This window comes from Phocoena sinus, chromosome 9 (assembly GCF_008692025.1).
Source record: "Phocoena sinus isolate mPhoSin1 chromosome 9, mPhoSin1.pri, whole genome shotgun sequence".
NCBI classification, from domain to species: Eukaryota; Metazoa; Chordata; class Mammalia; order Artiodactyla; family Phocoenidae; genus Phocoena; species Phocoena sinus.
In genome coordinates, this window is record NC_045771.1 from 22,280,520 (window position 1) to 22,307,070 (window position 26,551).

The window sequence follows — 26,551 nt, forward strand, 5'->3', positions numbered from 1 at the left end:
GTAGTTGCTGTAATATAATCCTCATTCTAGATATTCATTTATTGGTTGAATATCAATAAATGTGCCCACCATGTGCTAGGTACTAGGTGAAAACAAATTTGAGTAAGTTATTGTCCCTGCCTTCAAGGAAATTCTAGACTAGGGAAGAAGGTCGAGGTGTGAACAATAGTACAAGGTGTCAGTACTCTAGGAACCAGAAAGTACCTAATTCCACCTTGGACAGCTTTATAGAGGAAGTGAAGTGTTACCCACGGACAAGTTGAGGAAAGGCATTCTAGGCAGACATTTGCTATGACTGGAACCTGAGTGAGTGTGGCAAATTTCGGGAACATTTGGGCAGCTTCAACTTGGGAACATGTGGGAGAGTGGCAGAAGATGAAGCTGGAAGGGTATTGCCCAGTTTTAATTTCCTTTTCCACAGCTACCTGTTACTGAACATATACTTTGCATACTTGTAGTCCAGAAAAAAGCCTGAGCAATAAAACTATTTTGTAATGTTTTTATTCATTAGCCTTCCCTCACTTAATGCCTTTTGAAAATGCCACTGAAATTTAATATGGGTAAATGCCTGGTACTTGGATTCAGAGTTTACTCCCAGAGCGTAGGACAGAGGAGACCTGACGTAGCATTTTGCTGACCATAAACTTTCCTTGAGCCCATGATACGCCCCAGCTGCCCCGAGAGCAGATGCCTTCGTGGTGACTTCTGTGGAGCGTCAGACTCAAGGCAAGCAGCGGGTCCTGGCCTGGCAACATCTGGGCACTGTGCTCAGGTCTGCGTGCCACTTTTTAGGGCATGTGTGGATAAAATCTAGAGGGTATCTGAGAAGATGGCATACAAACCATCATATAAAGAGTAAAATTAAAAAGAACAAGAGAGCTGCCTTTAGTTATTTTAATGGATTGCTTGAAGCAGGATGGAATGGCTTATTCTGGGTTGTACCAGTGGACTGGATGGAAATTAGATCAATTTTGACTCAGTGTTGGAAATAATTTTTAAGAGCTTTTTTCCTAATTACATAGCGCTATGAGATTATTTTGACAAAATATGGAAATGTTTTGACAGAAACATGATAACCATCTTCACCTGTGGAGATACTGTAGTGTGAAATGTCCCATTTGAAGGAACGGTTGGCCCTCTAGAGCTCCTTCCATCTTTAAATTCAATGAAATTTCAGCATTTCTTCTAATTTTTAAAGTATCTTATCTCTTTCCCAACTTTGCCACCCTTACCCTTACATTAACCCAATTATTTGTGAATTTTCTTATTTTTTAGTATCTGACCAAGAGGATACCACAAAACCCAAGGTATCAGCATGTCAAGTCAAGACTAGACACTGGTAAGTAAAGACTAGAAAATAAAAACTTAAAAAAAATCTAATAGCCGATTATTGACAAAAAACAGCGTGTCATGCCTGGTATGAATTGCAGCTAAAAGTTTCTTACTGTCTGGGCTGATGTTTTTCTGAGCTCAGGACTTATCTTTGAAAGCTGTTTTTCAGATTATCATTAAAAATCTCCATTCACATAACTGAGCTTACTATAAATTGAGAAACTGATAAAAACAGTATTTAATAAGTTCCAGGACTGATGCTAATAAATATCAGGATGTCAGCCTCTATCTTGGAACACCTTAAGTATCTTCCTTAAAACTGGGATCAATAGATTATACTTGTGCATGTTTGTTCAATTCCATATTTGCACAGTGCAACTACATGCAAACTTATGGGCTACAGGACATGTAAAGATGAGTGTGAATTGTGATTTTTGTAATCAAAGAGCTTAGATTCAAGTGGAGTCAGACAGACTTGAATGAGTAACTAAAATACCAGGCAAAATTAAATTAGTGCTACAATTCAGGTAAAATGAAATTTAAGAGTGCATTACTGCTTATTTCCATGCTGTTGACATTTTTCAGTGTGATGATGAAAACCACTCCCCAAATCCCTGGTGGATTTTCAGTCTTGTGAGATTTTGGTTGGTTGTTCAGTTTTTTTCAACATCTTAAAAGTCTGCTGTGGAAAATCCATCCTATTAAGATGGTTTTGCTAGTGGATAGGGGTACCACATGCCTTTAGCAATACTGAATTTTCTACCAGTAACCTCAAGACAACGGAGAAAATAAACTGGGGTGTTGACTTTGTTTAAATCTCATTCATTTTGTCTTTCTCTTTCTCCAGTCTCCTTCAGAATTACTGTCTTCTGTTATGCATGTTTCCCCAAATAAAATATACTTAAATTAAATGTTTTAAATGAACCACATTTGCAGATACTGTTTCTTGGGACCTTACTTTCAAACATTTTTGTGCTGTACAGATATTTATCCTTGCAAATATCCTGTTTGATGGGAGGTAAAAAATGTTATCTCTGTCTTTGAGGAGGAAGAAATTTTAGTCCAGAGATTATGTGATTTACCTGAAGTTCAGTAAAGGAGATAGAACTAGGATTTGTGTGCAGGATGAGGAAGTCAATGTTGGAGACCTGGTGTGAAGTCCTGGGTACTGTCACTTCGGCCACACTGTCCCAGTGCTTCCTCCAGCCTCATTTCTTCTATCACAAATGCCTTCAGCTCCTGCCTCTCTGTCTATCTCCCTTTATTTGCAACTGTGACCCACCTTTCTGGAATAAGTTATTCTGAGAGGGAAGTACTTTGATTAAAAATACCATATTTTCTCTGAGCAGTACGGACAACGTTTTAAAGACTGCTTAATGCATTTCTTTTGGAACCTTCTTAAAATTAAAATTTGTAAGAGCTGAAGTCTTTTTCAGATAAATAGATTTGTCTATAGCTTCGTTATTTTTTTCTCCTGGAAGTTGAATTGAGTTTTGTGAATGAAAACTGATTTCTTTCCCTTCAATTCCTCAGTTCATAACCAAAGTTTGACTCAATAATGGTACCTGAAATTAATTTCAATTTTTTGGAAATTGAGATATTTCTATCTGCTTTTTATAATACAAAGTAATTGCCTATCTCCTTTTATATTTTGAGGTTTTTAATCTAGTATTTTTTCTAATTAAACTTTTTATTTTGAGGTAATTGTAGATTCACATGGAATTGTAAGAAATAAAACAGATTCCTTGTACCCTTTACTCAGTTTCCTATAGTAACATCTTGCAAAACTGAGCTGTGCTATCCCAACCATGATATTGACTTTGATAAATACAGTCTGGCTACAGAACATTTCCATGACCACAAGGATCCCTCATATCCACTTTCCACCCTCACCTGTGCCTTAACCCGTGGCTACCACTAATCTGTTCTCCATTTCTATAGTTTTGTCTTTCACAAATGCTATATAAATGGAATCATACAATATATAAGTTTTTGGATTGGATTTTTCCGTCAGCAAATTCTCTGGAGATTCTTCCAGGTTGTTGCACGTATTAGTAGTTCATTCCTTTTTATTCCTGAGTAGTATTCCGTGGTGCATTCCATACATGCACCACAGTTTAACCATTTTCCTATTGAAGGACATTTGAATTGTTTCCCCTTTTTGATTATCACAAGTAAAGGTGCTATAAACATTTTTGTACAGATTTTTGTGTGAAAATAAGTCTTCATTTCTCTGGGATTAGTGCCCAGAAGTGCAATTTCTAGATTGTATGGCAGTTGCATTTGTAGTTTTTTAAGAAGCTGCCAAACTGTTTTCCAGAGTGGCTGGACCATTTTACATTCCCACCAGCAGTGTATGAGTGATCCAGTTTCTCCACATCCTCACCAGCATTTGGTGGTGTTGCCATTTTTAATTTTAGCCATTCTGATAGGTGTGTAGTAGCATATTATTGCCCTTGTGATTTGCATTTCCCTAATGACTTATGACGTTGAATATCTCTTCCTGTGCTTATTTGCCATTTGTGTATCTGTATACCTTCTTCAGTGAAATGTTTGTTCATGTTTTTTGCCTGTGTTCCAATTGGATTGTTTGCTTTTTAATTGTTGAATTTTGAGTGCTCTTTATATATCCTACCTACTAGTCCTTTGTTGGATACGTGGTTTGCAAATAGTTTCTGCCAGTCTGTAGCCTGTCTTTTCATCCTCCTAACAGGGTCTTTCAAAGAGCAAAAGTTTTCAATTTGGGTGAAGTCCAGTATATCAGTGTTTCCTTTTATGTATCATGCTTTTGTTGTCAAGTCTAAGAACTCTTTGCCTAGCCTAGGTATCAAAGATTTTCTATATGCTTTTTTCTAAAAGTTTTATATTTTAGGTTTTACATTTAAGTCCATGATACATTTTGGTTTAGGTTTTACATTTAAGTCCATGATACATTTCTGTATAAGATGTGCAACTTAGATTGAGATTAATTTTTTGATTGTGGATGTCCAATTGCTCTAGCACCATTTGTTAAAAAGATTATCTTTCCTCCATTGAATTGGTGTGTTCACCTTTGTCAGAAGCAAGTTAGGCATACTTACGTGCATCTATTTCTGGGTTCTGTATTCTGTTCCATTGATTTATGTGTCTATCCCTCTGCCAAAACCACAGTCTTGATTACTGTAGCTATATAATAAATTGGATACTTAAAATTGGTTAGACTGATTAGTCCCACTTTATTTTTCTTTACAAAATTATTTTAGCTACTCTAATTCCTTTGCCTTTCCATGTAAATTTTAGAATAAACTTGTTTACATTTACAAAGAAATATTGCTGTACTTTTTTTTGTATTTATTTTATTTATCATTTATTTTTGGCTGCATTGGGTCTTTGTTGCTGAGCACGGGCTTTCTCTAGTTGTTTCTTTCATCAGCATTGTATAGTTTTCAGCATATAAATCCTATACATGTTTTGTTAGATTTACACATAAGTATTTACTTTTTTTGAACAATTGTGAATGGTATTGTATTTTTAATTTTGGTGTCCATGTGTTCATTGCTAGCGTATAGAAATATAGCTTATTTTTTATATTTATCTTGTATCCTGAGACCTTGCTAACTCACTTATTAGGTAAAGGAGAAATTTTTTTGGTAGATTCCTTGGGCTTTTCTATGTAGACAATCATGTCATATTAAAAAAGGCAGTTTTATTTCTTCCTTTCCAGACTGTATCTGTTTATTTCCTTTTATTGCCTTACTGTACTGACTAGAACCTCCAGAACTATGTGAAGTAAGAGTGCTTAGAGCGAACATCCTTGTCTTTACCCCAAACTTAGTGGGAAAGCATTCAGTTTTTCATGATTAAGGATAATGTTAGTTGTATCAGGTTGAGGAAGTTTCCTCCTATTCCTATTTTTCTGAGAGTTTCCATCCTGAATGACTATTGAATTTTATTGAATGCTTTTACCGCATCAGTTGATATAATCATATGGTTTTTTTCTTTAGCTTGATAATATAGATTACTTTGATTGATTTTTAAATATTGTACTAGTTTTGTATCTATAGAGTAAAACTCACTCATGGTGTATAATTCCTATTATATGTTGCTGAATTCAATTTATTATTTCATTACAGATTTTTATGTTTATATTCATGAGGGACATTGGTTTGTAGTTTTTGGTTTGTTTTTTGAATTGTGTTTGCCTGGTTTTAGTATTATTGTAATATTGGTCTCATAAAATGAGTTGGGAAATGTTCCCTCCTGTTTTCTGGAAGAGATTGTATATTATTGGTGTTAATTCTTTCTTAAACATTTGGTAGAATTGTCCAGTAAAACCACTGAGCCTGGAGATATCTTTTTTGAGAGTTTTTAAATTTTGAATTTAATTTTTTGATAGTTATGGGGCTATTCAAATTGTTTGTTTCATATTGGATGAGTTGTGGTTTTGTGTTTTTAGAGGAAGTGGTACATTTCATCCAAGTTTTCAAATTTATGTGCGTAGAGTTGTTTGTAGTGTTCCCTTATTATCCTTCTAAAGTCTGTAATATCTGAAGTGATAGCTCATGTTTCATTCCTGATGTTGGTAATTTGTGTCTTTTCTCTTTTCTTTCTTCACTACAGGTTTGTCCATTTTATTGATCCTTTCAAAGAACCAGCTTTTGGTTTCATCAATTTTCTCTTTGTTTTTCTGTTTTAAATTTTATTGTTTTGCTCTTATCTTTATTTCCTTCCTTCTGCTTATTTTGCTCTTGTTTCTAGATTCTTGAGGTAGGAGTTTAGATTATTGATTTAAGAGTTGTTCTCTTTTTTAATGCATGTAGTTAGTGCTGTAAATTTCTCTCAGCACTGATTTAGCTGTGTCTCACAAATTTTGATATGTTGAATTTTCATTTTCATTTAGTTCAGTGTATCTTTTTATCTCCCTTAAGACTTCCTCTTTGATCCATGGATTATTTAGACATGTGTTGTTGTTGTTTTATAAATTATTTATTTATTTATTTTTGGCTGCGTTGGGTCTTCGTTGCTGCGCACTGGCTTTTCTCTAGTTGCGGTGAGCGGGGGCTACTCTTTGTTGTGGTGTGCAGCCTTCTCATTGTGGTGGCTTCTCTTGTTGTGGAGCATGGGCTCTAGGCACGTAGGCTTCAGTAGTTGCAGTGCATGGGCTCAGTAGTTGTGGCTCATGGTCTCTAGAGCGCAGGCTCAGTAGTTGTGGCGTGTGGGCTTAGTTGCTCTGTGGCATGTGGGATCTTCCCGGACCAGGACTCGAACCTGTGTCCCCTGCATTGGTAGGTGGATTCTTAACCATTGCACCACCAGGGAAGTCCCGTGTGTTGTTTAGTTACAAGTGTTTGGAGGTTTTCCTGTCATCTTTCTGTTATTGACTTCCAGTTTGATTCCACTGTGGTTGGAGAATGTACTCTGTATATTTTAACTTTTTAAAATGTATTGATGTTCATTTTATTGCCCAGGATATGGTCTATCTTGGTATATGTTCCATGGGCACTTGAAAAGAAGCATAGTTTTGCTTAGTGTGTTCTTTGTTTTGTCCTGATAGTCCGAGGCTCCTTTTATCCTTTCCTTTCTAATTAGAGAACTTCCTTTAGCCATTCTTTAGGATAGGTCTGCTGGTGACAAATTCTCTTAGTTTTCATTCATCTGAGAACGTTTTGATTTCCTTTCATTCCTGAAGAGTATCTTCTCTAGGTATAGGTTTCCGGGTTGGCAGTTCTTTTCTTTCAGCACTTGAAAAATATTGTGCCACTTTCTTCTGGCCACCTGAGTTCTGATGAGAAATCTCCTGTTATTCAAACTGTTTTTCCCATATGGGTAAGGTGTCACTTATCTCTTGCTGCTTTCAAGATTGTTTTTTCTTTAGTTTTCAGAAGTTTAACTATGATATATCTTGGTGTGGATTTCTTTGGGTCTGTCCTGTTTGGAGTTTACTCAGCTTCTATATAAATCTGAAGTTCATGTCACTTGCCAAATTTGAAATGTTTTCAGCAATTATATTTTGAGTACATTTTCAGCCCCAGCCTCTTTCTCCTCTTTCTGGTACTTTGATGGCATCTCATCACAGTCCAGCAAGGATGGAAATCAAGGCTCTCCATCTGGCCTTTGCTGGCAGTTAAGGGTAGGACATAGCTTTTCTGTGGAATGTGGCTGGAAAAAGGCAGTTATTATCTAATAGTTTTCTGTCTTGCTGTCCTTTGGCTGGAGACAGCAGGCTTTTGTTAGGGACATTTTTGGTCTATTCGTAGGTATTTCTGGGTTTCTGGCTTCTTCAGCTCCAAGTCTAGTGTATATGAGGCAAAAAACAAACAGACAGCACCCAGGTAACTCAGCCATTATGTCATTCCTTGGGTCCTGAGGTCCCTAACCAGTCTGCCTTCCTCTCTCTACCTATTAGAGTCTTCTTATGTTTGTTTTATGTATAATGTACAGGATTTTTTTAAATTGAAGTATAGTTGATTTATAATATTGTGTTAAGTTTCTGGTATACAGCAAAGTGACTCTGTTTTTTATATATATATACTATATATTCTTTTTCAGATTCTTTTCCATTATAGGTTATTACAAGATATTGAATATACTTCCTTGTGCAATACAGTAGGACCTTGTTGTTTATCTATTTTATATATAGTGGTGTGTATCTGATAATACCAAACTCTTAATTTATCCCATCTAGGATTTTTTTTTATTCAATCTTTTTTTCTAATTGGTGTGTTTTCTTAAATTGAGATATAATTTACATATCATAAAATTCAACCTTTAAAAATGTACAATTCAGACATTTTTAGTACATTCACACAAGGTTGTGAAACCATCACCACTATCTAATTGCAGAATTTTTTTGTCATCCCATAAAGAAATCCCATACCCAAAGTAATCATTTCCCATTCCTTACTTTTACCAGTTCCTGGTAATCACTAATCTATCTTTTGTATCTATGAGTTTGCCTCTTCTGAACATTTCATATAAATGGAATCATACAATATGTGACCTTTTGTGTCTGGCTTCTTTCACTTAGCATAATGTTTTCAAGGCTCATCATTGGTGTAGCACGTATCAATACTTTATTCCATTTCATTGCCAAACAATATTCTTTTATATAGCTATTTCACATTTTGTTTATCTACTTATCATTTGGTAGATGTTTGGTTTGTTTACGCCTTTTGGCCATAATGCTGTTAAAACATTAGTGTACAAGTTTCTGTGTGAACATACGTTTTCAGTTCTCTTTGTTGATGTACCTAGGAGTTGAACTGTTGGTCAGACATTAACTCTGTGTTTAATTTTTTGAGGAACTGCCAAAGTGTGTTCCAAAGTAGCTGCACTTTACATTCCCACCAGCAGTGTAGGAGCGCTCTTTTTTTCTCCACATCCTCAACAATGCTTGTTATTGTCCATCATTTTGATTATAGTCATCTTCGTGGGTGTGAAGTGGTATCTCATTGTGGTTTTCATTTGCATTTTCCTAATGAGTAATGATGTTGAGCACCTTTTAATGTGCTTATTGGCATTTATATATCTCCTGTGGAGAAATGGCTATTCATATCATTGGTTTTTTAGTTGGGTTATTTGTCTTTTTATTATTGAGTTATAGGAGTTCTTTTACGTACTCTGGATAGTAGACACTTATCAGGAGTATAATTTGCAAATATTTTCTCCCATTTTGCGGGTTGTCCAGGGATTTTGTGGTACTTAGCTGGAGGAGTAGAGAAAAGTACATCTACCTCATATTCCTGGAAGCAGAAGTCTCCCAAACTAGTTTTATAATGCCTTTGGAAGGGCCAGAGTATGCTTCATTGCTTAAAACTCAACATATTTTAAAGTCAGTGTGTGAGAAATCTAATTCTAGTGTTCAATTTTTTGTTTGTTTCAGATTTAGAAATTATTTTAAAGTCAGTTTAAGGGAAAGATTTTAATTTTTTTTCTATTTATTTTTGTGACTTTCCTCCCTTTGTATTCGGTACAGTGGCCTATGGGTTATGAGCCAGGATACAGATCCCTTCAACCCTTTGGAGAGCCATCAGGGCTTGAGACAGCCCAAACCTCAGCATTTTGTCCAAATATTATCACTTATATATGTCTGCCATGAGGTGAAAAGTGTGAGGAGTCCTGGTTATGAAAACACCAGAGTTACTTTAAAGGTCAAGTAAGAAACTCCTGTCTGTGGTATGATTTTAAGCTCTGCAGTCAGAGCCGTGGAAATAGGCACGGTAATGAGTGAGCATTTCTCATTTCTAGGCTAAATAGATGGGTCTTTAATCTTTTCTTACCAAACAGTGAGCAGTTCAGAGTTAATCACAAGAAATCAAGAATTTCGTGGCATCTCCTGTCTTCACCCAAATCACCTTCTACTGAGCTCTTCAAAGACTGATATCTTCTTCCTGGGTAAAGATAATTTTTTATTTCTATCCTTCTGATGCTACTTCTCATATAAACTCAAACACCAGTGTATAGCCATGGCTAGAAATATCAGAATTATTTTGAACTTCAAATATTTCTTTTGTTCCATAGGTGCCTGAGTGTATCTTACCAGCTCCCCAGCATTGCCAGACTGTGCCATGAATGGATTATGCTTCCGATGAAATCCCTGACGGCGTTTTGTTCAGTCTCCACCGCAGGGTTCTTGTGTATTCTCAAGCACCCTCTCTGGGTTTCTGCTCTGTAGCACTGCAGGCTGATTAACTTTCCAAACCACAGGGCTCTCCCTTTGTTAGTCTCCTACACTCTTTCATTGCTGGCATTATTCTCTCATTTCAATCTATATTCAATCTAATTTCAAATTTCTTTAGCTTTCTAAAATTCTGTAGACTATCTCCATTCAGTCTTTTCTAGCCTTTTTTTATTTTTTAGAAATTCACCTTAGTTTTCTTATCTCCATACAAACTAGTCATTTCCTTTTTTCTTCTTAGTCTTTACTTTTCCTGAATATCTGCTAATAGCCTTGATCTTAAGCACTCAAACTCATTATAGACTAAGTACTCTTCATTTTTATTTGGTATTTAATTCTGTTTCTTATGTCAAAGGAAGAAATGTATGTGAAAGCCTTTTACAAACCAGAAAGCACTATGCACTCCTATAACTTATTGAGATTAACAAAGGACCACTGTGCCTCTTTTCAAGCTTTCTGCTCCTTCTGAGCCAAAAGAACTTCTCCGTAGAGGAGGGAAATATTGAAGAAAAATAAAGCAATGGAATTGTCTCTTAGCAACTGAGTTCGTGCCTTATAAATCTTACCCACTTTAGATTACTGCTGCTCAAAATCACTTGCTTTTCTTACTGGCTCAGTTCAAATAATGTTATTAAATTATAGGAAAACAAAGGAAAAAATCTAATGAATGAGTCACTCAGTTCATCGATTGTGCTCTCTTTGCTTAGCACTATTGATATAGTTGAGTTGTGTCTTTCTCTTGATTCCAGTTGTAAAACTTTTTTATATATCTTTTGTTGCAACTTAAATTATAAACTAAGTAGAAGCTAAATACCATCTTATACATTTCTAGGTTACCTGAGTCCTGAAACAATATAGGTCATTTAAGTAGTATGTAACATATATGTACTATATATAAATCAGGTTGGGCATAGCTTAGAGAAAATCAGGTATCCAAAAACTCAAACCAAACTGGGGTGTGATTATTTACATTATAATATAATTCATTATAAGGATTCTTCAGCTAGTAGATCTTCACAGTATTTTTCATTTAGCAAATATTTTTGAGTGCCTCCTATGCTAGACAATGGAAAGGATAAAGATATTGTGTGTGTGTGTGTGTGTGTGTGTGTAAATAGTTGTTTTGGGCTGTCAGTATAATAAGATAGATAAGACTTGCGCACAAATAAGGCAGTACAATGATAAATGCCTTGTGAGTGGTAAGCCGAGTGCTGTAGAAGTTCAGAGGAGGGAAAGGTCACTTCCAGCTGGGTGAGCTATTATGATTACATGGGCAAGGTGACATGTTAGAGAACCAAAGACTAACAGAGAGTTTGTCAAGTTTAGTAATTAAGGCAAGATTGAAGAGGTAGGTAAGATGTTGGTGCCTTCACGAGTAGAGCAAGGAGTTTAAACTTCAGTCAGTAAGTGATGGGGAGCCGCTGACTTTTTTTAATCAAAGTATTGTCTAGGAAAATGTATCTGGCAGTAATGTGTAATTTTAATTTTTAAAAATTAGTCTGTTGATAGTCTTTTAGGGTGCCTTACTTTTGTGTAAAACAAAAATGTGTTTATAAATAAGTCAATTATAGAATTGATTCATTTGTATTCTTTTTAAAAGGTAGTCAAAAAACTATTCTCAGATGAAATTAGATCCAGTAAGATGAGCTGCTTAGTTAAGATATAAGCAGTATATGAAGTGGGATAAAATACTACTTTTCATACTTTCTAAACTCATTTTTAGAGATTTTTTTGTGTCAGTTAGTCATTTCTCCAATTGAAGCAATGCAGAAATCCTCCATATTCTTTCCACCCCCCTCTACTTGGATAGAATGAATGGCTGTAATGAAAAGAACTTCTTATCAATAGCCCTCTTAGATTTATTCTTAATTTAGCCAAGTATTTGTACACCTCTGCAAAAGATTTTGTTTCTCTGCCTTCTCCTTTAGTGGGAAAAATAATCAGTAGGAATGACAACCTACCTCACAGGGTCGTTGTGAGGCTCTGCTGGTATGAAGATGAAGTGTTGTGTAAATACACCGAAAATGTTGATAACTGACTGAGAAATGGATTTTAGACATGTTGTTAGTGGAAACTGCTATAGATTGGAAATGCAATGTTTTAATAATAAAGACTATATAATAAGGTTGGCTATTGTTTTCCGTTCATAGTATGCCTCAGGGAATTTAGAGCATAAAATGGTTCCCACCCAATACTATAAAGGAAGTAACACTTCCTACATATTTACCTCACAGTGAAATCATGTTTTTAAAACAGCACAGCCAGAGAATGATATGTTTTTGTGAGCCATATTAGAAACCAGGAGGTTGGGAGTACTAATCTTGACTTAGTTACCAACTTGCTGTGTCACTGGACAAGTCAGTGATCCTTTTTGTACCTCAGTTTTTTGACGATTCTGGAAGGAGGCGTAAAGCTTCTCCAGCCAAAAGAAACCAACTGCCACATCAACAGCCTGGCACTGTAAGGGACTCAGGAACATATAACCAGAAGCTCCTACGTAAAATAGTTTAAGAATAAGACTGTAGGATGCTGAACAGCGCACCATTTGCCCTGTCTTCTAACCCCAGTACTGACCAGTCGAGTTCCCGTCCAAGTGCAGAGTTGCAGGGAAGAGGATGTGAGTCTGGGAAGGATTCATGGTTTCCACTGTGGAGATCTGGTCACATCTCAGGTCCATTATAGCCTGAAGAACCTAGAAAAGATCATATTTTGTTCTAATCTTGTTCTTTGGTGCTATTTGGACTTCTTCTGAGATGTTCTCAGTGTCTGTCTTGAGGAGCCTCAGCTTCTGAGCAGCCCTGACTACTGTCATGTCTCTCTGAGCTTTTGGAAGGATACGGTCTGGGTCCAGGACTACACTGAGTCCTGCCTTTTGGTTCTGATTTGGGGACTGTGTGTCTTCAGACGAAAAAAAAATTTTAACTCAGTAGAATTTTATTCTATAATGAATTCATAACAAGGACTTAATAATAACAAATGATATAAATTGTTTTTTGAAAATGTTCTTTGGGTTTTAGAGCAAGGATTTTCTTTCTCTGCTTCTGACCTAAACATGAAGAAAAGTTCAGAATAGTGCTTGAAAACATCAGTTCATGCCATTAATTGGAAGCATTTCTTTTACCTGAAGTTGTGACTGAAACTGACTAGCTCCTCTCAAGGCTTAAAAGTTAGGAGCACAATTTTAGAAATGAGAAATTATTCTGAATGTTTTCCTCTTTTGCTATACCTTTCAGGTGCCAGATAGAGCTTGCTGTGCTGAATTGAATCAAATTGAAGCATGCCTAGTAAAAAATAATAGCCCCTGGCTTGAGAAGCAGACTTTAGTTCATTCGGAAACCAGAAGGATCCTGGCCCAGTTTTAATGCATGAAAACTCTCCAAACCACCTTGGCTAGAGCCTAGTGTTGTAGAACCAGGCCATAAAACATGAGGGTTGAGGACTCTCCACAGTGGTGGGAATCTGCTGTTATTTCTCAGCAAATCAAATCCACAGTGAATACTGGTGAACAGACTGTGTGGTCTAGTTCAGGCTGCAACATCAGCATGAATAGTGGAAGACCAAGTTCAGGAAAGAGAAGGAAACCACAAAGATTAAGTGAAGAGGAAAGGGTTGCTTGGGTAGGCACAACGGCACATTTTAGACATTCAGAGGTCATTGCTTCTTTCTCTTCCTCTGCATATCTTCCCCACAAAAAGTTTATGGGGGGATAAATGGAAGAGGAAAGGCTTAACTCAGAAAGAAAAAACATTACATGAAGTGATCATTCGTACTGCCTGGGGGGACTTAATGTTTATTGGGTGTGCACCTCAGCTTAACACATTTGGCCAGAACATTTCCCTGGATTCCTTACCTTTTAATAATGCTGTATAATCCAAAAGACTATTTACTATGTCTGATCCATTTGTCTACTGTAATTCTGTAAAAGCAGAATGGGAAGGCTTAGGGAATACTTGTACTCCATTCTGTTTTCACAGTGTTACTCGTTTTCTTCCATGAAAAGCATAGCTAAAATCCTGCTTCTCTTTTTAGGTAACAGTATGACTAAATACATTGAGAAGCTAGAAGAGATCAAAAAAAGTGAGTAACACTACTGATGATTTGGGATAACGGAACCCTGTAGTTGCTCTACAAGTTGGTTATTAACGAGCCTAACCACACTCTACAGCTGACACACACACAGAGCTATGGGTGTCAGGTGAGTGTGGCAGGTGCCTAGAAGGATGTGGGAAATACTGTGTGCCATTCTGGTCAGCTGCTAAGATTGTGGCCTTTGAGTCTGAGTTCTACCTGACTTAGATCCCATAGGAGATATTAATGTTGGAATGTGAAATAACCTCTAGAGAACCCAAATTTCTAGTTTCATTGTACTGTAGTCTTTATGACCTTTATTCAAGGTACTTAATCTTTCCTATTTTATTATTTTCTCTATACCTGAGATAGGAGTAATAATAACTTATAACATTCTTTTGAGTATAAATTCGACAGTATTCATGAAAGACTTAGTGGTGTAAGAAAGAAAGAGCTTATTCTGAAAGTGGTGTTATACATTATAAATTCATTGCAGTTGGCTTTCTTTTAATTAAAAATCATATTTCATGCACATCCTTTTAAAAAACTAATCTTCGGCAAAGATATGCTTCTAGTCATTGAGTGCACTGCCCTCGCACAAAATCATAATTTTTCAATCTGTGTCCAAAACAGATGTAAAATGTACACATCAAGTCTAGAATTAGAGAAGTAGGAACATCTATTTTCTAAGATGGATTTGTTCATAGCTTCAGTAGGAGAACCCAGTGCTAGGGCAATATTGAGCTAATGGCAGTGAAGAGGTACTCTGATTGATAGCAGTTCAGGACTTGGCTCTGGTAATATATATCTTCTGGGAAGAGAATATTACAAATCCAAAATTCACCAGAACTTCTGTTTCTGCACAGCAGGCCTTTTAATTTAAATGATAATGTTCCAGTTCCTTTCGAATTGCTGCCGTATTGAGAAACCCCAGACGATAGATCTGGACTCAGGAGCAGTTTCTTGCTGACTCTTGTTATTTGCCACATTCAACTACAAGGACTGATGCTATAGACATTTGTTTTTTAATGTGTGATGTCGCAGTATCCTTTTCTTCTTATATATTTTATATTTTAAACATTTTATGCTATATATTTTAAATGTTATATATCTGTAAAATATTCCACTTTAAGTATATATATTTTAAGTGTATATTAAAATTTTAAACTATGGAAAAAAATCTTGTTTACTCACCTAAACTTCACTGTTGTCGTCCTTAATTCATCCACGGCAAGCAAAATTCAACTGGCCTGCTTCTGTCTTGGTTTGTAGCCCCTTTCACCTCCTAAGCATTTGTAGCTGAGTGTGAGCTCACCTGTCCACACCAAAATTTGTCCCATAAAAATTGTCCCATTCCACCCAGATTGCTGAAACCCTGTTTAAAACAGTTCTTAAAAGCACAATGTGGTTTCTTTAATACCTAAACTTTAAATGGAGCTTATCTCCCAAAAGAAATACCTGTGGATTAGAGTCCTCGAAAATGCTTACTTCACCTTCCTTCTTTAGAAGTTGTGAGCTTCCTTTTAGTAAGACAGCAGGTTCCTCTCACCTTTTACACGCTTTGTGCTGATTCCCCGACTAGAATTACTTCAGATTCTGGTTTGGGATCTATATTTTGGAAGATATTTCCTTCTCTTTTCCCATCTTCTGTTGTAGGTGTTCTTTTGGGTCAGAAGGGAGGAGAATATTGCCTTGTTTCATGACACCCTAAACCCGTCACTTTTCTCGGATTACCTTAGATGCCATGTCTTTCTGTGAAATCACAAACCTTGTGCTGTTACTTCCTTTGATTTGTCTTCCACTGTGAGCCCAACTTCCCTTTGCTAATAATGTGTTTTAACAGAACCCTGAAAACGCAGAATTCCTTTGTAATCTGAATATTCTTTCAACTCTGCCTGGGGAAAATAGACACACTGTGTCTATTGACCATTCACAAAGCCCATTCTTGGCTTCCAGTGGTTAGATGACACTAGTTGGGCCCAGTGTGAAACATCCTAGATAGTTAGGTCTCTGTCCTTCCAGTAACTCGAGAGAGACACACTTAGATTCCAGACTTACCAGAGAAGCAAAACTTGATAACGTATCTGAAACTAGGATTTTTTGTCTCCATCACAGAGTTTGGGAGAAGCTATAGTAGCAGAAGCTCCATTCTTAAAGCTCTGTTCGCCCTTGCAAGGACAGACTGTCAGAGCTTTCCAAGTTATCCTTTTTATAAAATTTAAAACTTACTGTAAAACGTCTAGCTTGATCTTTTATCTCTGAGTAATAATGTCAGAAAGTCCTAATGATGGCTGTCCTTCTAAACCAGAACCAGGTATGTAGAGTTCAGGCTCAAATGTGCATTGGGATTTCTAGTGCTTATGAGAGGATGCTAGAAACTATGATCATTAGAAAATAGCAGCGCCTGTTTTCTCGTTTAAGGTGATTTCTATTTAAAGGGGATTTTAATGTGTACCTTTTATACTTAGAATGTGAAGAATTGGAGAAGTATTTCAAACTATGTTACTATACCAAAAGAATATCAGTGGATAAATGCCACAGTGCAAACTACTTTGAAAGCTGTTGACTGTTTTCACTGGCTGATTTATTGCTTTACGTAATTTATTGCTTTACGTAAATTTTGCTTTATGTAAATGACTTTTGGTGGGCAAGTTGGTGGCAATTGAGAGAAATACTATAGTCGTTCACTTGCACTTTTTAAAGCTTCTGCTCAGCTTATTCGGGTCTGCATCCTGGTGGGTTTTAGAAGCTCCTTTGCATCTTGTATCTAGAAGAAGCTGTTTTAAGAATATTCTGGAAGAAAGGTCAATTTTTAGCCAAATTGCTATCTTTAGGGCATTTTGGAACAGAGAAGCTTTAATTCCCATAAGAAAGAGTCTTGATATATTTACAGAAGGCCTGTTTTTAAGGTAATATCATTTCCCGACTCTGAGTCGAAAGCTATTTGGTAAACCAAGCTAACATTATCCTCCAAAGTAACTATTTGGTCTGTGCTGGTTTTTTGGAAAATTCATGGAAATGATTAGTTTCACCAGGTAAATAATCTTAAGCACCTTTAATCCTTTCCTTTGTTGCTAGGAGTCTTGGTTTATGAGACAGTGAAGGCCATAGTAATTATCCAGCTAACCTTCAGTAATTCTGAAATAATGAGGCAGTATTTAAGGAGTCAAGGACATCAGTATATAAACCTAGAAGAGGAGTGAAGGGAAAGAGTAGGCAGGAGTTCAACGCTGAAAACTCTTCAGAATTGGCAAGTCATCTTCAGAAAAGTTTAGGCAAGCCAATTTTTAATATGCCTCTATGGGACAAATAATAAAGTGAGATTGGCTAAATTTTTTAAAACTGTTTAATATGATATGAAGAATTATTAACACAAACAAATGCAAAAGTACCCCCATTGAGTTATGTCTCAGAACTGTAAAGATAGCACTGAGTAAATACTGATGTTTTCAGTTGATTTTTCTTTTTTTTTAATTGTGGTTAAAAAAAACCCCACATAACAAAATTTACCATCATAACCTTTTTCAGCGTACAGTTCAGTAGTGTTAAGTATATTTACTTTGTTGTACAATAGATCTCCAGAACTTTTTCATATTCAAAACTGAATAGGTTGATTTTTATTGAAGTGGAGTTGAGGGAAAATTGATGTAAGAGATTATCAGGACCAATTACAAATTTGTGCCCAGCATTGTACTCCAGGAAAAAAAAAAAGGGTTGGCCTGTGTCTCTAGCATAGTTTGTAACCTCAGGAATAGAACTGTACTCTTTTCAGGGCAGAGATAGAATAGTAAATGTCTTACCAGCTCTTGACCTAGGGCAACTCAGCTTCTCTGGGTCTCTGTTTTCATTTGTAAAATGCAGATGTTTATTCCCTGCTTATTCTGAAAAGGATTTAAAGGGCTTACAAAAATGCATGCAATACAATATGGTCAAAGTAGAGACAGCATAGTAAGGAAAATGGTACACAAATAAAGGGGAGGGGTAAAATCATTAGACCCAAAAAGGTGGCTTATAAATTCAGCTTCAGGCTTCTTACTGGCCAAAGCAAAGGAATAAATGAAAAGGTGATATAATACCTGCCATGCTTAATTCTGAGGATATCATGATGATCAAATGAGATAAAACATGTAAATAACTTGAAAAATATACCATATAACTTGATGACTAGAAAGAATTAATATCTCTAAGAAAGCAAAATAAGCCTGGAAAAAATATTTGTCCTGTTCTGCTTTTCAGATTATAGATACAAAAAAGATGAGCTTTTTAAGAGACTAAAAGTTACAACTTTTGCCCAGCTGGTAAGTTTAATGATCTTCCATTGGAGTAAAGACTTTCTAATTTGTGCTGCTTTATGTGAGTATTTCTAAATTCAACTCTAGGTAATGTTTGCAGAGGGTTTTCTTCTGATTCTTTATATTTCACCTATGAGAGGACTAATTGGTATGAAATTTTCTTTTTTCTTTGATAAGAATTTTATAAAGTAAAATGTACATTCTCCCTTTTAATCATCAAATTTGTAGTTTAGGTTTTATTTTTCCTTGCCCATTTATCTTAATATTGAGAATCTAGAATTCTGGATTCTTTATTGCTTGGACATTTTTCTCTGTGGAAAGCAGGTGATCTCCCATCTATGACTGGGTTCTTTTTCCAAGTCTTTCTGCCATGGTCTATTTTCTTACTTTAGGAAAGTCGCTTTCTTCTTTCATTTGAAAATTATGGACAAAGTGTCTCTCTGACCCCCAAACAAGGGTTACAGTGATGTAACTTAAGGTGGATGTTGGGTCTTACGAGCTAAGTCGTGAAAAGTGATTTATTATTTTTTTAATTTGAATTCTACCAAGCATTTAAAACAATTTTTTATTGGAGTATAGTTGATTTACAATGTTGTGTTACTTTCAGGTGTACAGCACAGTGAATCAGTTTTATATATATATATATATATATATATATATATTCTTTTTCAGATTCTTTTCCCATTATAGGTTATTACAGAGTATTGGCTAGAGTCCTCTGTGCTATACAGTAGGTCCTTGTTAGTTATCTATTTTATATATAGTGGTATGTATATGTTACTCCCAATCTCCTAATTTATCACTTCCCCCAGGCAAAAGTGCTTTAAAAACTGTATGTTGGGTATACAACATTGTAATCAATATATTCATAATTACATTTATTTCTTCATTGCATGAAGAATTTCTGATATAATGCTGTTATTTTAAGTATTGCATTTTCAAGAAATAGCATGTTATGTTGGGACTAGAATATGTATGAATGCAGTTTTAAACTCTTACTTATGTTTCGTGTCCAAAATTATCCTTTTGGTCTTTTAAGTTTATTGTGTAATGTTTTAAAGAAATCTTTTCTTCCGGAATGATCATCTGCAGTGTAATTACCACCCCCAAAGTAAGAAGACCTGAGATTTAGTCTCCAGTTGGGGACACTGACAGTTTCTTAAAACAGGAGATCTTTGATGTTTGATATTTCCTCATCTTTTGTTAAAAACAGAATTGCCTCTGTTTAAAGACAAACAAACATACACACTTCTACACATTTCATTCTTTTTTCTATCAGGTCATCCAAGTTGCTTCCCTATCTGATCAAACATTGGAAGTGACAGCTGAGGAGATTAAAAGGCTAGAAGGTAATGAGAAGTGAGGATATGGGGAAAATAACAAATTGGCCATTTGACTGTGCTATTGTGTTCACAGGGACTTTGATGTATCTGTTATTATGTTATTATGTAATTAGATTGTTACTCTCTGAGAAATGCTATCCGGTGCTTTGCTAATTCTTATTTCTTTAAAAATGCCATCTGGTTTTCTGGCTGTAACATTTGTAGTCTTAAATGTTTTAAACGTGTTTAATATACTAATTACTTTTTTTCAACAAATATTTTTAGTGCCTTCTATATAAGTACAGGTCACAGAATTAGGTGCTATGAGACTACAAAGATGAATAAAACACAGCTCTGCTTACATGGAGTTTGTAGCTACGAGTGTGCACTGCACATATGTATGTGTATTGGGTGAGGAAAATGATAACAGAAACACAGAATTACTAATATGACAGAAATTCATGGAGGACTAGAAGGAAACCATCGTTTGATGAATATATATTGCTAGGTACTTCACATGAGTTTTCTTATTTAATCTTCTCAAAAACTCTAGAAGGAAGGTACACTGTACAGATGAGAAGCCCAAGCCTCAGAGGTTAAACTTCTTGCTCAAAGTAAACAGCCAATAAGGAATGGACATAGGATACAAATCTGCATGTCTCTGGTAGCAGCCAGTGTCTTCTCACTGCCTTTATTGCATCCTTATGGGGTCTTGGAATGTGCCTTTCGAGAGATGCAGGGTGCTGTGAGAACTCTGTATTTTCCAGCTATGAAACTGAGGTAGGCTTCTTCCAGGCTTTTGAACTGGGTCTCTGCCCCCTTTAGGGGTAGAATCTCAACAGGTGCAAGTTAAGGGTGAGGGTGTCTCAGGCTGAGGAGCAGCCTGAATAAAGGCACAGAGAAGAAGTCCAAGCGTGTTTGGGGAATCTCATAATCCAGTCTGGCTGTGGTCTGAGGGAGGGGTAGGTGCGGGGTTAGGAGATAAGGCTAGAAAGATAGATAGGCGCCAGATTTACTTTCTTAAATACCAAGTTGAAAAGAAAACCTCTTAGGTGTTCTGTCATGAAAAGAATTCACAGAGTGAAGGTCTTTATTTTATCCTGAAGTCCTCAGCTGTCAATGTGTGGCTGTTTATTGAAGGGGAATGTGTTTTGTTAAGGTTGATGTAGGCCAGGAATTTGACTTCTGATTTCAAGACAAGTTTCTCAGGAAGTCTGAACACTGGGTTTGTACAACTCGACTGCCATTTCCCTGGGCTTGTTTTTGTTAGGGAGGATAAAAAGAATCTGTAAAAGACAGGAATTTATCTATGACAGATGCCTCTAACACAGCAGAGAAATAAGGGCTCTTTGTAATAGAGATAATTGAGTCTCCTCATACCAGTACTCCCAATTTTAACCTGGTTATATAAGTACCTGGATTTTGTCCTTTAATTCATTGTTGAGATTACAACACCAGAACATATGGGCACATGCAATTTTGTCTTCTGAGATAAATTTGCACTCTTTTGTAAAGTAGGACACCATAATGTGTGAGTAATATTAGTGTTTTTCTAGTGCTCTATACAGAATAATAACTCAGGAATGCCTGTAGCACAGATTGTATCTGTATGCGTATTGGCCAACTTTGAAGGAATAAAAAAACTCCTTTTATAATGTTTATTTTTTTTCCTGACTTAAAAGTATATTTCTAGAAAATTAGAAAACTGTAAAAAACATATAAAGAAGAAAATTAAAATAACTAATAAACCCTATTAACATTTTGGTCTGTTTTCCCCACCCACATCCATACTCTTTGTATATAGTTTTGTATTATGCTGTTTTCAGTTAACATTTTATCATGCACACTTTCCTATGTCATTAAATAGACTTCAAAAGCTTAATTGTAAAGGTTGTGTTGTCATATAATGTCTATCCTTTGTGTATGCCACATATTTAATTATTCTCCTATTGTTGGCCATTAACGTTTTTCTAATTTTTCATTTTTATAAGATAATGCTGCAGTGTAAACCCATAAATGTTTGTATGGTTCTGATTTATTTCCTGAAGATAAATTGCTGCAGATTGTCAAAGGGTGGAACCATTTTTAAGATGCTTGGTGCTGATTCCACATTATCTCCAGAAAGGTTCCACTTGTTTGCATTCCCACCAAGCAAATGAGAAGACCCATTTCTCCCCATCCTAGCCAATGATGAATAATTCTCATTTTTGTAAATGTTTGCCAATTTGATGGAGGAAAAATGGTATCTAATATTTTTATTTTGGATTTCTTTAATAGTGTGATTGAGCTTTGCATATGTCTGTGTTTGTTGGTCATACGTATTTCTTCTTTTGAGGACATTATATGTCCTTTCCCATTTTTTTTTCTAATGGAATGTTCATCTTTTACTTATTGATTTGTAAAATCTTTATATAATTATGATATCTTTATTCATTGGAAACCAATACAGCCTTGAAAATAAATGAGAAAAATCTTTATTTGATGATTTGGAATAATACCCAAGCGGTATTATTAAGTAAAAAATAAATAAATAAATAACAAAATAAACAACAAATCAAAGTGTAGAGCAGTATGAATAGCATTCTCCTAGATATGTAAAAAGGAGAGGAAATAAAATATATACAAAATATGTAGTTGTTTCATTTCTGGAAGGAGACAAATATTTGAAGGTAGTTCCCTTGGGGGTGGAGGCCTGAGGGCCTGCAGGTCTGGAGTGAAAAGAAGACTTCCTTTCCATATTAGCAATTTTATCTTGTTTGCATTTTTACCTTGTGCACATGATCTTTTTTCTATTAACAAACTAGTTTTAAAACTCCTAATAAAGTGTATTAACCTTTTCTCACTTATATATGTCACGAATACTTTTCCTAGTTTGTTATTGACCTTTTAATTTTCTTTGTGTTGTTTTTTGACATATATGAGATTTGCGTTTTTACATGATTAAATCTATTAGCCTTTCGTATTGTGTTTTCGTTTAATGCTTTAGATTCATAAAATCCAAAATAAGATATTCACCTATATTTTCATCTGTTAGCTTGCTTGGTTGCTTTGAGTTTTTTCGTACATCAATCCATCTGTTATATATTTTGGTATATGATATGAAGGGGTTATCTAAATTTGATTTTTTTGGATAGTTGACAGATTATCCCAGCACCATTTATTTAATAGTTCTCCCTTTACCCACTGATTTTTGATGTTACCTTTAACATACATTAGATTTTTGTATATATTCTAGGATTTGTTTCTGAGTTCTTTGTTATTTTCCATTGTTCTGGTGCATTGTTTTGATTATTTACCTTTTCAGTATATGTTACTATTTGAAAAAGCAGGTTCTCCCAATTACTTTTCTCTCTCTCTCTCTCTCTCTCTCTCTATATATATATATATATATACATATATCTTTTTTCTTCTCATCTTTAAAATTCTTTTAAGCTTTTTTTAAGCCCATTGGGATTTGTATTAAGGCTAAAAATTTGGAAATTTGGAAGGGATTAACATCATTTCACTTTTAATCACCAAGTCAGGAATATGCAAGGTATGTCACTCTCTCTTCATTCAGGTCTTCTTTAATGTACCTAAGTAAAATTTTTATAAGACCTATAAAGGACTTATAAGTTTTTATACGGCCTTTAAATTTCTTAATAGGTTTATTTTCTAGGAGAGTATATTTTGTATCTGCAGTTGTTACTGTAAATGAGAGGTTCTTCATGTTATTTTCTAATTGGTATATAGGAAAAATACTTTGTCCATATTTTCTTTAATCTAACTTATTTTATAAATAGGTTATTTTTATAATTAACCTTAAAACCTAGAGTATTTTTATAATCTAACATATTTATTTCCCTTATTCTCATAGTATTCTCTTAAAGTTTCTAGGTGTATTATATCATACGCAAATTAAAACTTAATATGCTCTTTAACAACTAGGCCTCTTATTTCTATGTCTTCTCTCATTATATTGGTTAGAACAGCAAATTCTCAAACCTTTTGGTATCAGTCTCCCTCCACACTTAATTTTTGAGGACCTCAAAGAGTTTTGGTTTTTGTGAATTATATCTATTAATATTTAGGGTATTAAAATTTTAAACCAAGAATTTTAAAAATACTTGCTGTTTACCTTAAGAAACAATACTAAACCCATTACAAGCATAAATAACATATTTTTATGCAAAATATCTATGTTACCAAAACAAAAATATATATGGAGAATGACATTGTTTTACACTTTTTTGTAAGTCTTGTTAATGTCTGATTTAATAGAAGACAGATGGTTCTCATACCTTCTGCATTCAGTCTGTTGCAGTTTGCTCTTTGGGCTAGAGGACATGAAGAAAATCTGGCCTCACACAGATCTGTAATTGAAAAAAGGAAGAATATTTTAATAGCCCTTTCAGATAGTTGTGGATATTTTTCTTTGACACTACATCAGAACTTGATAGCTGGTACCTTCTTAAAGGTTAGTTGTAGTGTGGAATCTGAAACCACATCAATGAACTTTTCATACCCTGTTACATTAAACCCATTGGTCTCTTTTGCACTCTGAATGTATCTTTTACTCATACATAATTTTATAACATCATTCATTGGTCATTTGGAAAATACTGGTTCACTGAGTTATGAAGATCTTCCAAATGTTGACAAATTTCATTACACAATATCAAAAAAGTCACATTTATTAACCACAACACGTGTCTTATCAGAAAAGTCATTAAGATGGTAAAGAAGTCAAGCTCTTGATGGCAAATAGTTTCCAAAATTCTGATTTTTGTTCAAAATTTAATCACTGCAACAAATACCATCAGTTGTTTTCCTTGAAATGAGAAATTCACTTTAGATCATTTTTGAGAAAATAGCTGCCAAATGCACAAGTCTAAATAACTATAGTTTTCCTGTCAGTTTTTCTTCCAAGTAAAAGTGGTGTTCAAGGCAAAAGCAGCACAAATCACACACATACTTTTCCTGGAGACAACAATGGGACGTTGGTATGTAGCAAACTTGCTGTATGTGGATTCCCCCATTTCATGACACAGAATATTTAAAAAGTGTGTACTTAAGGGTGAGATTTAATAAAATTATTATTACTGCTTCATCAGGGACTTTTAAAAATGTGACTGCCATATTTATTAACTGTGAGTGTGTGCATGTTGATGAAAAATACAATGACTACTAATAAAGGTCTGTACCTCTGCCCTGATTCTTGCTAAGGGGCCAGGAGTTTTATCCACCACTTCTTTTGCACCATCAGTGCAAATATCAACATGGTAAAAAAGACAAATAACATCTTAGTATTATGAAAATAGTTTTCGCCTTTCAGATCCCCTGAAAGGGTCTTGGGGGCTCCTGGGGTCCACAGACTACAGTTTGAGAGCCTATATGTTAGAACTCTTAGAACAATTTAATAATGGTAATACGAGTTCCTTTTCTTGACCTAATTTCAGTGGAACTGCCTAACAAGTAAATACAAATTCTGAGGTTAAATTTATTTATTTATTCACTTGCAAATTTTAGACAATGATTCTGCAACCTCAGACCCTGATGCTGAAATCACTGCCAAGACCAACGGGAAAGGGAGCCCTGGGGAGCAGTCGCCAAGCCCCGTCCAGTTCATAAACAGTGAGGGAGCCGGGGACTCCAGCCGCTCGACCCTTCAGAGGTGCTCTCATCAGATTCATGTTTTCACTGCATTTTACCTTCATTAATCTAGATACCAATGTCAACGATTTAATGACCTTAGAAACAGGTTGGCGTAGTGAAGTCCCACAGTTTCATCTCAGCCATTCTATTTTCTCTTTATATCAATGCCACCTCCTGGATCTTGTCACAGCATTCTTAGTTAATGTAAGAATATATTGATAGGAGAGCATTAATTTTCACTCTTCAACCCCATTCTTCTCAGTCTTCCTATATGCAAGTTTGCTATTAGGACTTAGCTTTACAACCACTATCTTTTGACTCAGGGAGTATGATTTCCAACCCCCCCGCTTTTCTGTCTGCTGCAGCTTATAATTACCCTGTCTAGAATCAGAAGAAAAATAGAGTGCCACACATAGTGCTCTGATATTAAATAGGTGCAAAGGAGAGTGAAAGCAGCCTTGGTGTCAACTCTCAAATGCACATGGCAGTTTCATGATGCAGCACTTCCTCACAGATATTCACTGTTGATTATAAGACGGTGCTGATTTTCTGCACATATCCATCCCTTCTACTGGTAAAATAGTTCTACTAGAGAAGCTAGTTCTACTAGAGAAAGAATTGCTATTGTCGACTGCACTATTATTATTTTTATAACTACTTCTGTGGAAGGACTCTAAAATTGCATTCAAAACAAGATAGACCAACAAGACTTCCACTGAGCACGTAATTTCACATGAAATAGAGTTTCTTCTCCTTTGGTTCAACAAAATATGCACTATAGGGCATATAGTTGTAGTGATCATTGGATTTAAAGGCAGAATTTGACTTGCTGTGATGGGAGAGGAACTATCGCTAGACTAATCTGTGGTTTGGCACGTGTGTCTTCATATTTGCCTGGAAGAGTGTTTATCTTCTTTTCCCAATACAGATATTTCACTACTCGCCACTTTGGTCATAACACCTATCCTTTTTTCTCTGATTCATGTTTTTGCCACATTTTGCCTATATTAATCTGGCGACCAATTGCAGTGATTTTATGACCTCAGAAACAGGTCAGAAACAGACCTCCCTCGTTTTAATCCTAGCTTTTCCACTGTCTCATTACACGAATGCTGCCAAATCTAAAAGCCTCTTCAGCCTCAACACTGTAACCTATAAAATGGAAGTGACTACAGACAACTATTGAAAACATTAAGGTTCAAAATCCATACTGGATGAGTCACTGTATAAGTATATGAAATATATGA

General features: G+C 35.5%; 1 protein-coding gene across 7 annotated transcripts in view; it reads left to right on the forward strand.

Annotated features, from left to right (window-relative positions):
* Nucleotides 1-26,551, forward strand: part of CEP41 (centrosomal protein 41) — a 46,929-nt gene that overhangs the window by 11,237 nt on the left and 9,141 nt on the right. For 2 of the 7 annotated variants that reach the window (XM_032643168.1, XM_032643161.1), the window contains exons 2-7: nt 1,276-1,339; nt 9,598-9,705; nt 9,832-14,065; nt 18,293-18,354; nt 19,628-19,697; nt 25,179-25,323. In XM_032643168.1, the coding sequence (XP_032499059.1) occupies nt 13,918-14,065; nt 18,293-18,354; nt 19,628-19,697; nt 25,179-25,323 (425 nt within the window). In that variant the 5' untranslated portion in view covers nt 1,276-1,339; nt 9,598-9,705; nt 9,832-13,917. Of the gene's footprint in view, nt 1-748; nt 773-1,275; nt 1,340-9,597; nt 9,706-9,831; nt 14,066-18,292; nt 18,355-19,627; nt 19,698-25,178; nt 25,324-26,551 lie in introns of those variants that run through there. The other 5 variants (XM_032643163.1, XM_032643162.1, XM_032643164.1 and 2 more) reach the window with 4 other exon arrangements.